Below are 15,491 nucleotides of genomic sequence, written 5' to 3'. Positions count from 1 at the left end.
AAAAAAAAAAAAAAAAAAAAGGCAAGCAAGGTCTGCACACTCTCCTGACAGCGAGTCAGCAGTTCTGATGGATTTGAGGATCTCCCTGTTTACATGGAAGGGAATGCTGAGAGCACCACGCAGGGAGTCACTTCTGCTGTGGGCAACAGCAGTTGTGTCGTGCTGCAAATTGCTTATTACCATGCAAAACATGTAATTAATTAATGCAAATTTTCCAGAGCTGACAGGTCACAGAGTGATTGCTTTTCTTTTTCTTTTTTTTTTTGGAGGTGAACACTGACAGGAAAGCAAGGAACAGCTTTCAGAACCTGCTCCAGGGGGGGTTGCTTTGTTTTCCTTTCACTTCAACTAAACCTGTGAGCACCTCCTGGTTTGAAAAAAGATTACCAGAAACAACAGGAGGAAAGAAACCCCTCATCTGTCAAGAGCACTTATGACGAGAGAAGAAGAGGATTCTTAACTTTTTTTTTTTTTTAAAGAAGATAAATCCACCAAGCAGTGGATAAGCCAGTGAGTAAATCCCATTATTATCTGGAAAAAGTGGTGTTTTAGTGCTATTTAGTGACCTCATTCCCTGGATGAGACCCTTCACATTCTGAGTTAACCCTGTACACAAACTTCTCTGAGGATTAATACAGAAGATCAAAACACCCTTCTCTCCTCTACAGAGGCACTGCTGAGACTTCACAATCCTGTCCTAAAGAAGATTGCTTCCCAGTGAATTAATTCACTGTTTAGATGTTTGCTTCCCAGTGAATTATTCCAGTATTAAATCTGAGAGCTTTGCTTATAGGTAAGGTCAGGTTGAACTTCAAATCTGTTCACACACTCAAGGAGCATAACGAAGCTGTGGGGATGAAGGAGCCTTTCCACACCCCTGTTTGGAAAGGGAGGGAAAGAGGAGCAGCCTGAAGCTTCCCCTGAGGACTTGGATAACGAGGCAGAATTAACACCATCAGTCATGAGACCTGAGGAACAACAGACACCACCAACAGTACACAAAGTCCTGAGGACAACACTGGAAATCCTCAGTGAGTAATAGGGCAGATCACACACATCATCCAGGATTAACCAAGGCAGGATGCACAGAGGTGTTAACCTTTCAGTGACCTTTAAAGGGGTTGTTTTAAACTCCTCCCAAACAGACTTGGTTTGGATCCTCTTGAAGGTCTCCTGTGTCCAGGGGTCCTGCCCATGGCCTGGAAAAGCTGAGGGAGAGTAGAACTTTGGTCTTTCCAACTCTAGTAGAACTGGGACAACCCCTACGTGGGTCTGGTTTGGCATCTTTCCCATTGCCTCCAGGTCTGGATCACCAGAGAACACAGAACTTGGAGATGATCAGAGCAGCTGCAAGGGCTCATTCCAAGTAATTTCAGGCTGACAAGGAGTGGTCAGACAGCTTCAGAGCTGCCAGAACCACTCAAGAGGCCCAGTGAAGCAGGATCCACTAACTGAATCAGCCTCATCAAGCAGAACAAGAGCTTCCCAAGTTGCATCATCAGGCAACCCAGAGAGGAAGGATTTCTGCCGTTTCAGGCCAAGATCTGACCCATCCACGTGGCTGCTCACGACCTGCAGGCACACACAAGACTGCAAGTGAAGTCATGCAAAGTCAGAGAGTTCAGGAGCCAAAGGAGCTGTGAAAGCACCCCATTTCAACCAGCTGCAAGTGCAGAACAGCTCAGAGCAGCAGGTTCTTGAAGCTGGTGGAATTTTCTGCAGCCCTCCCCTGGGGATGCAGCAATCACGGCACTGATCACACAGAAGAAGTACTGCAACGACTCCTGCTAATGCCACTTATTTGTTGGGAATATTTTATAAGGACATAAGTTGAAATGGCTCATAATTAACCAAACATGACATCTCTAAAGCTGATGTTCCCAGCCTTAAATTGGCCTTCTGTTAATTCTAACACTTCCTCTCATTTCCAGGGCGAGGACATCGCAGTCACATTAAGTGAACAGAGGAAACCCTGATCTCCACGTGCTCAAAATCCGGTTTGGCCCTTGAGGAAACAGCTCCAGAAAGCCTGTGCTGTGAGGGAAATAAAGTAATTAATGGAGATCAAAGGGTATAATCCAGGCTCATTTCCCCCAAATCCCTTAAATGTGGCTGGGATGGGATTAGCCATTCCCGAACTTCTCCATGTGAGTCTGCCTGTTTGCAGATCGACACCGGAAACTCAAATCGTTCCTCTACAGGGGAGAAGAAAATTTTGCTTTCATTGTGGCTGATCTTTCTACTTGTTTGTATCATCATCCTGTGAGGGCTTTGAGTGCAGGAAAGGAGCCTGCCAAGGGAGACAGAGCTGATTTCCTAATTGAGCTCCATTTCGTTCCTCTCGCAGCAGAGCTGGCTGAGAGGAAAGGGAAAAAAAAGAAAAAAAAAAAAAAAGATGACTACATTGCTTGAAGACTCCTGTTATAGCTCAGTTCTTAGCCGAGAACAAAAAGCTTTGGTCTCCAAGGGAGTTCAAAGCTCCAGGAAATCCTCATTGCCTCCCTCACTCCCAACATCCAGCTCCCAGCACTGATCTGTCCTGGGCACAGAAGAGCTTGTGCCCTGAGGGAACACCCTTAGTGAGGTCAGGGCATCCCTCAGCCCTGCCACGATCATCATGCTCATTTTTGGAGCAGCTGGGTGAAGGAGGAGAGGACAAGGATGGGAATTAGTCCTTAATTCAGGCAGGGGACTTGACTTCGTCAAGGAGAAGCCAGAATGCACAATCAAGACAGTGGAAAAACAGGGAAGAAGACACCAGGTATTAAAACTGGCACCAGGAGACAAGGAGGGAGGGTTGGCACGTGATTTTCCAAGTGTAAATTCTACATCTTGCAAAGTAAATGGAGAGTAGAGGCATCCCAGAGCAGATCATGGCCACAAGGAGCAATGTTTAAAACCCTACAGAACTCAAATTTCAAAGTTGATTTTTTTTTTTTTAAATAAAGTTTAGCATTTACTATATTCACAGCCCCAAACCTTCCAGAGCTCAAGGAGGGTTGGGACAATGTTCTCAGGGACAGGGTGGGATTGCTGGGGTGTCTGTGCAGGGCCAGGAGCTGGACTGGATGATTCTTGTGGGTCCCTTCCAGCTTAGGATATTTTGTGGTTCTGTGACAGGGCTGTGATAGCAACTAATGGGAATGCAAGCCTAAGGGACTGATCTCTCAGGAAAGATCTGTAAAGGAGCTGCAGGGAGCAGCAGGAGCCAGCAATTTCCAGATGTGGAAGGTGAAATCTTTCCATCCCTGACCCAAAAAGCAGCTGTGCCTGGCTGGGCTGGGCACAGCAAGACTGGAATCAAGACAGACCCACCCCATCCCCCAAAGTAAATGACCACTTAGCCTCACTTCTGATAAGTGGCAACTCAGAGAACGAAACCAAGGCAGGATAATTAAAACTAATGGCATGTGAGTGGAAATGACCACTTCTGTGGTAAAAGCACTCAACTGGAACACAATGAGGCCAGACAATCTCTACTCTGGAGCAGGTTTCATGAGAAATAGGGGTTTTAATTTTTTTTCTGATAAGAATCTGTTGCTCAACTCAGAACAGCAGAAAAGTTGGTCTTAAATAGAAAGCTGTGACCCGGGCCTGGCTTCACATTTGCTTTTGCTTAAAACCAAGAGAACCAAAGCATTTTGCCTTCCCAAAACGTGGTGGAGGATTGTTATGGGAGCTCTGAAATCATGGTGCATTTTTCCCACCCTCTGTAATAACCACCAGGCAGGTCTGGGGCAGCGGATCAGCCTGGATTCCTTCTGGAGGACACATCTGGAAAGACCCAGCCAAAGCATCTCCTGAGCTCCCCACAAGGATAAAACGGAAAAAGGCCTTGGCTGACCCTTCCAGAGGAGTGGGTGGAATTCCTGCAGGGTGCTGGCTGAGGTGACTCCTTTTGGAGCCTCCTCCCTGCGCTTTCATCCCTGGCGAGCCTTCAAGATGACAGCAAATTCCGCAACCACGCCAACCCACCGCTCCCAAAGGACTGGGAAACCACAAGCGAGACCCAAAAGACATCCAAGACACCCCCAGGGTTCCTACTTACGTCTCGTAGATGTGCCCACTCTCCACCCTCTCCTCCACGTAGGCCAGGGCCCGGACGTGCATGGGGGAGTGCGGGAAGGCCGCGTGGATCCAGGGCAGGCCGAACACCGACAGCCCCGTGTTGATCAGCGCGACCAGCAGGAGGTCCCAGTGATAGGCTGTGCCCTTCACCAACCTGAAAGGGAGATTTTACTCGCAGTTAACACCTGGTACAAACGCCACAGGCTGAGCCTTGAGCTCCTGTGTTTGAGCACTCGAGTGCTCTTCCACACGGGCATCGATCTCACACCTCCTGGGTGATAGGAGCACCGACGGGATAGTTTGCTCCCGAAGTGGTTGTTGGCTGGGAAGAACAACCCCTGAGCAGAGAGGCAGCCCGCTAATATAACAGCCCATGAAAATTTCACCAGCATTTTGCTCCTGCATTTACAGCAGTATAAAATCCATGTTCATATTTTGTTAGCGGAGTCTGTGGAGGGAGTGGTTAAAATCCTCGGCGCTGGTTGACAAACCACTGACACTGAAGTTTCTCATCTGTCTTGTTTCTAACCCTGATCTCCCTCTTCCCCCACGAGCAGGACACGTGCTTGAGATGCTGCAGTAATCCCCTAATTATGTAATTGCTACTGCATGATAAGAAAATGGGACAGGAATTCATTAAACTTCAGCTCCTCCTTGGCAGTCACAGAATCACGGAATGGATCACAGAATGGTTTGGGTTGGAAGGGACCTTAAAGATTATTCAGCTCCAAACCCTTGCCAAGGACAAGGACACCTTCCACTAGACCAGGCTGCTCCAAACCCCATCCAATCTGGCCAAAAATGATTCCACCAAGGAACGTGGCCGTATCCACTTTGCAAGGGCTACACTCGGAGCAGCACCAACACTGAGCTCACATCTCATTTAACCCTGCCATTCTTTGCAAGGTCTGCTCCTTTCCTGAACATTCCCATTTGGCACTAACTGCTCAGATGTAAGGAATGAAGTTCAGAAGAAAGGCTGGGGAAGGATTCAGCTCTCAGGCTTTAATACCCAACTGAAAGGTCTGTGTTTCTGCCCAGCCACCCTCACACAACACAGGGGATCAGCTGAACTGCTCTCTGGGCATCGTCAGCTGGAAAGGTAACACGATTTAGGTGTCTTAATGCCACCCAAACAAGCTCAGTTCAAAACCTAAGCACAGGTTTGGAGCCATCTAAGACATGAGGTGCGTGGAGCTCATAGATTTGACCCAGCACATGGAGACCTGTGGCCAGTATCTACCTCAGAGAGCAGCAGATGCCATTGTTTGGGCAGCAGAAATCTTGGGTGGGGTTCAGTTTTGGAACAAAAGGACTGGTCTCACTGGGAGTGCTCACCTCCACTGAGGGAGGAGGCCACGGGGTGAGCAGGTCAGGTAGATGTCCACACTGCAGCGGCTCTGAGCTGGAAGGTGCTGGCAGGAAGGGTGGGATTGTAAACACGCTTCCTGCTTTGAAAGCACAGCTCCTGCTCACGTGCTGCTCTCTCAGAGCAAAGGCACCCTCAGCATCCCCTGGGTTATTGTGTCATTGTCCTGTCTGCCCCTTCACAGAGGGCTCCAAGTACAAAGGTTATACAACAACCTGTTGGAGAGAATCCAGAGGAGGCCACCGAGATGATTAGAGGGATGGAGCACCCCTGCTGTGAGGAGAGCCTGAGAGAACTGGGAATGTTCAGCCTGGAGAAGAGAAGGCTTTGGGGTCAACCTCATTGTGGCCTCTCAGTACCTGAAGGGAGCTGACAGCAAAGATGAAGAGAGACTATTGACAGAGGTCTGGAGTGACAGGACAAAGGGGAATGGCTTCAATCTGAAAGAGAGCAGGTTAAGATTAGATATCAGGAAGAAATTGTTTGCTGTGGGGGTGGTGAGGGCTCTGGCACGGGTTGCCCAGACAAGCTGTGGCTGCCCCTGGATCCCTGGAAGTGTGCAAGGCCAGGCTGGATGGAGTTCTAAGCAACCAGGTCTAGTGGAAGGTGCTGGAAGTAGATGATTTTTGAGGTCCCTTCTAAGCCAAACCGCTCTGTGATGATCTACAGGACACTGGGCCCAGCACTGTGTGTGCTGTGCACCTGCTCTGAGCCACGGAGGGGCTTCTCTGAGCTTGCCTAGATGGATGTCTTATCCTTGGTTATCTTCACGCTGCCCAACCAGCCCAGTATTCCTTGGACTGTCCTTTACACCTGCTCTGACTGTTGTTCAGCAAAACACATCAGGTGCTTTCAGGCAAACATCATCTTTTCCCTGTCTTTTTTTTTTTTCTCCTACAAAAGGAAACAACTCCATCTGGTAAGACACCAAGAGCACATTCTCCATTTGGCTGGCACAGACAACAGTATTTTATTCTCTGATGGCACCAACAAATAGAAAGGGTCAAGTCCTAGTTTTTCCATCTCCAGAAACCCCATGGATCAGCATCAGCTCAGCCCTGTAAGGAGGCCTCCTGAAAAACACCCTGAACAGCTCCACTCCATATTTCACGTTGCTTAAGGACACTCCAGTGGAAAATACCAAGAGTTTGGAAGAAATTAATATTAGCAAAGAGATGACCCACTTACATACAGATTTATGCAACACTTAAAGGGATATAATGGAGATAAGAGGTGGTCAAAGGGAACTAAATTAGTGTAACTGAACTGGAGCTTGTCTCCTCTCCCCTAACACTGTGTGACTCCAGCACAACGTGGAGAATGCTAATGTGCATTATGCAAGGAGAGAACCCTCCCACGCATTACATTAGGGGAAAAAAAAAATCCTTGGAGACGTGGTAGTTTCCCTGGAAAAAAAATTCATACACGTTCAGTCCTGACACCACATCTGACTGCAGCCGGCACAAGAACATCAGAGGGAATATTTTAACAGCAACATCTCAAGTTGGCACGTAAATTAAGGTTTATCAGACATAGGGCACACTGTTTTATTCCACTTCCACCTTTTCCAGTTGGGAGCTAACAGCTCCAGACACTTCTGATGCTCAGCTCCTACAGCATTTATGTAGGTCACTGACTTCTCATTTTCCACCAATTCTCTGCGCTGCGAGAGCAGCCCAAGTGTCCCCACGTGTCAGACACTCCCTAAATCTCCAGAGGTACATCCACAGACCTCAAACCATGCAGAATGCCTACTTAACATTCACCACGCTACATCTCAGCTCCCAGAACTCTTCCTGAAAAACACCTTGAGACTTTTCTTTTGGGGGGGGGGGGGGGGGGGGGAACAAACGATGATGAGTAGGAGGTAAAGAAGGAACGGGATGAGCTCGTGGATGCTCTGAGTTTTTGGCTCGCTGCCACAACACCGGGCTCTGGGGACTGGGGGAGGAGTTGAGAGTGGAGCTACCTTCACCTGTGGCAATGAGAGTTCTCACACACACACACACACACACATTTTGTGACGTTCAGACGAGCTGTGGGTGAGCAGGGCCCTGCGTGTTACCTGTTCTCCGGGGCGTTGGTGAGCGAGGCCACGATGTTCTGCTCGATGAAGAAGAGCATGGACAGCAGGAAGCCCAGGCCCATGGCGCTCATCACCGAGCCGATGGACAGCGACTGCACGGGCGCCAGCACGAACAGGCTGTCGGACGTGTGGTAGTTAAACCTGGACACTGGGGAGAGGATGGGAATGTTAAAAGGAGGTGCCTTCTCCTCCAACCATCCACGTGGGCTCCGTGTTCCACCCACACCACCAACTCCTGGGAGCCAGTGCGGCCAACCAGGCGTGAGGCTCCGGCATGTGGGAGCCAGAAGGCCACGGAGGACGGGCCCATCTGGCTGTTTTGGTTTATGTTTTATCTCCATCCACTCAGAAACTTGGCTGCCATCCTGATTTGACAGATCACTGCTAGTCCTAGCGAGGCATTACATGTGGTTAAGCAAAACAAAAGAGGGAAACTTGTTTTTCCACAGATGCAAAGCGGTTTTAGATTAGAAAACCTTATTTCTAACTAGCAGCTAATCAACTCAGGCATTTGGAAACTTCCTCAGACCCAGCAAGGCCTTTTAGTATAAAATGCCCCTACTTTCCTGCCATTGGAAGCAATCCACGACAAGGGATAAATCACATGTGGTCACACGCCATTTTACAATCCAACTGGATGGAATGGCCATCACAGAAAAAAAACAAAAGCCATTTCTTATTTGTTTCCATACGTTTCCTCACATCACCCACTCACGTCACCGCAGGACAATGCAATTCCTGTCCCCCGTTATCGCTTCCTGATGTGGAAAAGTTGATCTATCTGGCCCAGTGAATGGTGGCTCATTTTTAGATTTCCTTGTGTAGCTTAGAACTGCCCAGATGCCCTGCACCATTTCAGTGAAACTGGGGAAATGTAAACTGGAGACAGAGAGGACAGATTGGAACCACCAATTCTACTTTGGCATGACTGGCAACAACCCTTCCCCGCCTCATAATTACTCTGCCAGGAATTGCTGATCCTCCTTGTTGTAAGATATATACGCTTTGGGTTCATTGAAGAGACACATTTGGATAACTTTTCTGGAGAGAAAAAACTTGGCTCAGCCTCGTTTGATTTGGGTTTTAAACAAAACAAATCTGGCCATGAGGAAGTCAAAGCTCTTGGACTGGTGGGAGGTACATGCAGGGTTTGTAAAATCAGACTGAAGAACTTTTTTTTTATCAAAACCTTTCTAGGATTTCACTTCTCTTCTCCAGAACAAAAATAGGACTTACTTTCGATTTCCTTGAAGATGTAGGAACCCACAACAGAGAAAGTCAGGACTGAAATGGGTAAGGCACAGTCGGACAGAATCTCACGGACTCTCGCGTGTAAATATGGGCTGCAATCAAAAGACAGAAGAACTCCATCAGCATCACATGGATTGATAATCAGTCAATCAATCCAGACAGCATTAATGTTCTAACAAGCAAAAATTCTGTCCCATCTTGCAATTTTAAAGAGATACTTGGAGTGAAGAGCTGGTCTACATTCAGCCGTTAGCCCTCTGGAATCTACAGCCTTCAAAGGTTGATGAAAGCACAAGCAAAACACAAAGAAACAAAGAACTAAGCTGCAAGCTGGAAAAAAAAGCCCTCCAAGCACCCATTTGTGTGTCATTTCCACTTTACTTTAATTGCTTACTGCATTTCAAATGAAAAACTTCAAGAGCATTGGAGTAAAACCCAAATCAGAGCTGGGCATTTATCTGCCAAGAGAACATTCCAGTGGACCTTCCAGCACCATCAGGGATTTTCTGCCCACCAAAACAGTTCAATGCCTGTTTGGAGGGAGTCACAGGGACCCCCAACACGAATTAGATGGTTCACCCGAAGGTTTTGAGTAAGTCAGCAAGACCAGCGAGTGAACATCATGTTTCGTGTTAACATTTTCCAGGTGGCCCCTCCGAGTTCATCTCTGGCTTTGGCTTCCACCAGCATTACTGGAAGAGTTCTGGGGTTACAGGATCAAGATCTAAGCAACAGGCAACATGAAATAACCAGCAGTCTGAGCTCCAAGGCTGAAGCAACTCACCTTTTCTTAAACTGATAGAGCGTATGGCCAAGCCAAAGGGTACCCAACATCAACATGAGACTAAGGACGGCAGTTTCACGCCCATAATGCACATCATGGGTGCATGTCTGATTCTCTAGGGACATGGATCTGCTCACTGATGAATTCATCAAGAAGGTGGTATTGATGCCGAGGCTTGGAATAGCATCAGCTCCTTCTTTTCCCAAGTAATTGTCTCCTGTGCGCCCATAGTAGTAATATTTCTTAAAAACTGCACAAACAACCAACAGGCAAGCATTAGGATAGGGTTGTGACAACCAAAGCAAGTAAAATAAAGTGGTTCTTTCTGGCTTGATCATGCAGTATTAACGTTAGGCTTCACCAGGTTTACAGCTCTACCTCTCAGAGCAGTGAAAAGAAACCAGAATTGCTTCTCTTACACAGCCAGAGCTTCACAAACGGATTTTTTTCCCCCCACTTATTTTAACAGGTAAAAGTCAAATTAATCAACAAAGCAACATGTTTCAACTATAAGGACTTCCAGTGCTAATCATTTGTGTGGTTTTGTTCCCAGCACTGGAATCGCTGCTCTGAAATATATGTATTTACAGGCAGGCACCTACTTTCAGCATCCTGCTGAGCAAATTCCATCAGAGCTCTCTGAACACACTAAGAGCAGCCAGGCTGCACTGATCCTTCAGTGTATTTATTACAAAGGGTACAGCAATTACTTTTCCTTCAAGGCTAATCCAGATTTGAAAGGTAAAAGTGTTGATGATACGCAAAACCTCTCAGTATTTAAATTTACGCTGCAAACTGAAACGAGTTACAGAGAAACTTGTAGAGGGACTGCAAAGCTCTGGTGTGATGGTTCCCATCCTCCTGTATCTTCACACAGTATATGGAGAGTGGATTCTGTGTGTTCCCATCTGAACATACATCCTAGGAGCACCGAGGTTGCAAAGCCCACTCCCATCTTCTGGTTTTATTTCTCCCTGTGACTCCTCAAACTGTTGTTCCCCAAAGAAATGAAATGATCCCAAATCCATATTTATACACTTGCAGTCCCTCTACCTTTGTTTTAGCCCAAACATCCCTTCAAACTTTGCATAAGGAAACTCAAAAGTTTAGGACAAAACCATCCTCTTTAGGCAACAACACAACAAGCTGAAGCTTAGCCTATAACGCTCCTTTTATAACATTTTCCCCCATCCCCAAATAAGAATCAAAGTCCTGAAAGCCCCAAGCACCTCAGGTTTTCTACCTGCAGCAGCCAGCAGGGAAAGCAGAGAAGACAAACTGGAATTATAATACTTGAAAACAAACTTTGAACGCTCTAGCGAAGGAAAATTGGTATTTTGCAACCACTCTGAGTATGGTTGAGGCACTGTTTGTGCTACTGCTGGCTCGGAGCTCAGCCCAGTGTAAAATACCCCATGATGACACTTTAAATGCAGTAATAACCCTTCTTGTACTGTGTTTTAAGAGTTAAAAGGCGTCTGGGCACTCCACAAGTGGATGGGGTCAGCAGGGCACGTAGGTCATGAGGGAGAAGACCAGTTACCTCACACTGAGTGTGTCTGTATTTGAATTTAAAGATCACAGAAGGCTTACAGTGCAAAATTTAACCTCTCAGTTTGCACCAACAGCAGGCAGAATGAGGAGGTCACCTCTAAAGCACAAAAAAGGACCCCTCCAGTAAGGAGGAGCAACCTCATTCCAGCCTCCACTAGTGGGGTCACATCCCAATCCTTGGGCAGGTTTGGGCCCTTCACAAGAGATTGAGGGGCTGGAGCGTGTGCAGGGAAGGGAACGGAGCTGGGGAAGGGGTTGGAGCACCAGGAGCAGCTGAGGGAGCTGGGGGGGCTCAGCCTGGAGAAAAGGAGGCTCAGGGGGGACCTTCTGGCTCTGCAATCCCTGACAGGAGGGGGGAGCTGGGGGGTAGATGGGCTCTGCTCCCAGGGAACAGGGACAGGAGGAGAGGGAACAGCCTTAAATTGCACCAGAAGAGGTTTAGGATGAATACTGGGGAAAATTCCTTCATGGGAAGGGTTGTCCAGCCCTGGCACAGCTGCCCAGGGCAGGAGGGAATCCCCATCCCTGGGGGGATTTTAAAGCCCCGTGGAAGGTTTGCGTGTTCCTCATCCCCTGCTACGGAAAGAGGCTCTGCTCTCATTTCCTCCCTCCATCCCCACAGCTGTGTCCAGCCCCGGCAGGGCACCCAGCACTGCTCTGCAAACAGCTCAGCTGAGGCCCAAGCAGTGCCCTGACCCACACACTGGCACAGGATGGGTTGTTGGAGGATTTGTCCTTTCCAGCTCTGAGAATCAACTGACGTTTTGGTGATTGTGGAAGTATTTCCTGGGAATCAGCAGCTGGCCAGGATGAAAAGCCTGGTCATCATCACAACTCACTGAGGGTTACTGAGGCCTAGAGACATCCACAGTTACTGAGCATCTGAGAACCCAACAGCACACACAACCCAGGAGTCACACAAAACCTATTCTGACACCTCTGTGTTTAGATCTGGACTGGAACAAATAAGAAACAAGTGACTTTGGTTTGGGTCTTGTGGATTTTCTTCATCTCCACACTTGTCTATATGGCAGTAATATATTCAGGGCTGATCTTTGGTGGCCTGTGTTCAGCTTGAGTACATCACTGAGGATGCAGTTCAGTTTGTACCCCCCCCTCTAAACCAGGCAGGATTGCTCCTGGATAGAGGAATAAACTGACCCAGGGCAGTGGTCCCAGCACCAAACCTGTCAGAGTTCCAGAAGCGTTTGGACAACACTCTCAGGCACATGGTGGGATTGTTGGGGTGTCCTGTGCAGGGCCAGGAGTTGGACTCGATGATCCTGATGGGTCCCTTCCAGCTCAGGAAATTCTATAATTCCGTGAGTTTGCTTTATTCTTGTATTTTAATTAAAGCAATGGGAACATGCCAAGCTGGCCAGCGAAGGCCTTCATCCTGCACCACAAACTCGCTACAAAGGATTGGATTGCTGCACATTTCTGGTTTGTTTTTGTAGGAGAGCTCAGCAAACCTCACTGCCAACACTCAGGGTGAGCAGCGGAGCCGCCGGTGCCCTGGCTGGACCCGAGCCCTCCTCCAGCCCTGGCGTGTGCTCACGCTCCCTCCAACAACATGAGCTGGCTTTGTTTGCCTCAGCTGGCTCCCCCCGCTGTTTCCTGCAGAGTGCAGATGTCAAGATCAAACAAACACAGCTTTGGTGGCCGGGCCATGCAGCGAAAACAAGTGTCGCTGGGATGGGGCAACTGCTCATCGCTCGGTTCCTCTGTGCAGGCCACAGCCATCCCCCTCCTTTCCTGCACCTGTGCCAGGACACCTCCCAAAAAACCGGGGCTGGGAGCAGGCTGAGGAAAACATCTGGGCAAAGGGGGCATGTCCCCTGGCGCTAAGGAAGCCCCAAAGGTGGCCTCAGCTGGATAGTTGGGACATATTTCACAGCGTGGAGAAGATCCCAGATTCACCTTCCTACTGCACTGCTCAGATCTGGGTTGGAGCTCAGCCCAGCATAAAATGCCATGAGGCCATTTTAAAGGCAGTAATAAACTTCCTTGTACCATCTTTTAAGATGTAAAAAGAGCCTGGGCACTCCACAAGTGGATGGGGTCAGCAGGGCAAGCGGGTCACGAGGGGAAAAGACCGGTTGCCTCACACTGAGCACATCTGTATTTAAATTTAAAGGTCACAGAAGGTTTACAGCTCAAAATCTAGGAAAAAAAACCCTAGATGCACTGCATTTAAATTGGACTTTTTATTTTTCTCAGATTGGAGCAGTTAAGGTTTGAGTGGGAGGAAGAAGTGGCAGCAGCAGCAACCATCACCTCCTGCTACCAAACAGGTGGGGAAGAAGAAAGCCAAACACCAAGCCAGGAGTTGCACTGGTGTCATATCCTTAAATATGAGCCCTAAGAGGGGTAAAGGATAAATTCTGTGCCTGGGGTCCCATCTGTGGATGCTCTGAATGCTCCCAGATACATGAATCCAACAGGAGCTGGCAAATGACTGTTGGTTTGACTTCATTACCCTCCTTCCTATAAACTCAGCCCTCCACAAGTACAGGGGAGAACTCAACTAATTCAATAATTACACCAACACAGAATCATGGAATGGTTTGGTTGGAAAGGACCTTAAAAAACCATCCAGTTCCAGCCCCTGCCACGGGCAGGGACACCTTCCACTAGCCCAGGTTGCTCCAACCTGGCCTTGGACACTTCCAGGGATCCAGGGGCAGCCACAGCTTCTCTGGGCAACCTGTGCCAGGGCCTCAGCACTCTCAAAGAATTTCTCCCTAATATCTAATCTAAACCTGCCTTCTGTGGGTTTAAAAGGCCACTCCACCTTCTCCTGTCCCCACAGCAATCCTCTGAGGTATTCCTTGCATATTCCTGGAAGTCTGGCAGACAAGACCAGTGGATGCTCTGAACAAGTATCCCAGAGCAACTTCTCCCTCACCCAGCTTTATCTAAGCAGGAGATTTAAAAGATGCAGGTGTTCTGCAGAGAAAAAAAAAAAAACACTCTCTGATTGCACAATCAAAGCACACATAAGGCAAATTAGGGATTCCCAATGAAGCAAGAGAAATCTCTTACTTCAGATTGCTTTGCAGTGTCAAACTCGCTCTTGGAAGGTGTTCTGCTTGCATGAGAGATACCAATCCTGAGAATCTTTAAAACAAGGAGTGTGCTGAGATTTATCCTGAAGGATTCAAAGGATGACCCAAACTTAGGGGAATGGGATATTGGCCAACCCCTCACCGATGTATCTCTGCTAACATGGTTCACCTGCACAAGCACCTCCTGCCAATCCTGGTGGGGGAGGAATTTGTTAAACCCCGAGGCTTTTCATGGACACTCAGAATTTAACCAAAAATGGGGACCAAGGGGCTGGAAAGCAGCTTCAGGAGCTTGCTAAGAAGGCACTGCAGTCCTTCTGCTGCCATTAAAGAAGGGTCTCAAAGCTCATCTGAAAACAGGAAGCCTCAACCCATCCTTCAGTTCTAATCCACGTAATTTGAATAATCCACCAAGAAAAAAAAAAAACCAAAAAAAAACCAAACCAAACAGATGTACTGCATTTAAAATGGACTTTCACATCAATAACTTCATGGTTGCTCTATTTGGTGCATGTTTAAAAACTAAACCTGTCTCAACTAACTCGAAATCAGAGCTGATGGGAATTCTGCACATCCAGGTAGAAGTGCTGACAAAGGGCTGCTTCAGTTTCTTTTTTTTCCTCCCCCTGAAGACTCTGAGTGAACACAGAAGAGGCAAACACCACACACATTTGCAGCCCTGAATTTCCCTCTGACGAGGGGGCAAAGCAAAGATCTGCACTGAAAAACAGCCTCGCAGGACTTACCTTTCGTGATGCCTTTGATGGCATCGAGCACGAACGTGATGGATATAAAAAGTGCAATTATTTCTTCTGTTGACCTGTGGAAAAAAATCCCAGGAATTAATACAGCTGCATTCGACTCTGTTCAAAGGAGGAAAAAAAAAAAAAATCAGCATATTCACTCATTTACATGAAAATACGCCCATTTTAGTTAAACTCCAGCTTAGGAAAGAAAAGCCTGTGAATCTCTGAGAGCTTCTTTCAAGCTGGAACAATAAGCCAAAATGGTACTTGCCTCATCTCACAAAATACGTTTTTGCAGCCAGTTTGTAATTAAGGAGCTTGTGGAAATGTATAATTTTTCCATTTGCTGAATAATCTGATCAAAATAAGACCCTTTTGAAAAATAGCTACCTTTTAAAGAGCTTCATCAGGAGGCTGAAATTAAAGAGGGAGTACATCACGAGGAAGAAGCTGTTCCACAGTCCAATCCAGGCATAGAAAGCACTGAAATCCAAGTTGTAGTCATCACAGATTCCTCGGATGACTGCAGGAGGGAAGCATCCATGTGTCAGATTAAACCTGTGTC

General features: G+C 47.6%; 1 protein-coding gene across 1 annotated transcript in view; it reads right to left on the bottom strand.

The window, feature by feature from the left end:
• The window catches only part of SLC4A11 (solute carrier family 4 member 11), a gene marked incomplete at its 5' end in the record, with an annotated part of 38,521 nt that overhangs the window by 6,470 nt on the left and 16,560 nt on the right, over positions 1–15,491 (bottom strand). Inside the window, 6 exons of the mRNA XM_027906758.1 lie at positions 4,049–4,222; positions 7,503–7,671; positions 8,760–8,866; positions 9,559–9,808; positions 14,927–15,000; positions 15,317–15,449. Coding sequence (XP_027762559.1) covers positions 4,049–4,222; positions 7,503–7,671; positions 8,760–8,866; positions 9,559–9,808; positions 14,927–15,000; positions 15,317–15,449 — 907 coding nt within the window. The remainder of the gene's footprint in view (positions 1–4,048; positions 4,223–7,502; positions 7,672–8,759; positions 8,867–9,558; positions 9,809–14,926; positions 15,001–15,316; positions 15,450–15,491) is intronic.

The sequence above is a fragment of the Empidonax traillii genome, unplaced genomic scaffold (assembly GCF_003031625.1).
Source record: "Empidonax traillii isolate 1590-97213 ecotype Southwest subspecies unplaced genomic scaffold, ASM303162v1 scaffold1353:size134171, whole genome shotgun sequence".
NCBI lineage: Eukaryota > Metazoa > Chordata > Aves > Passeriformes > Tyrannidae > Empidonax > Empidonax traillii.
The sequence above is the reverse complement of the archived record's forward strand: the minus strand, read 5'-3'. Positions and strand labels throughout refer to the sequence as shown.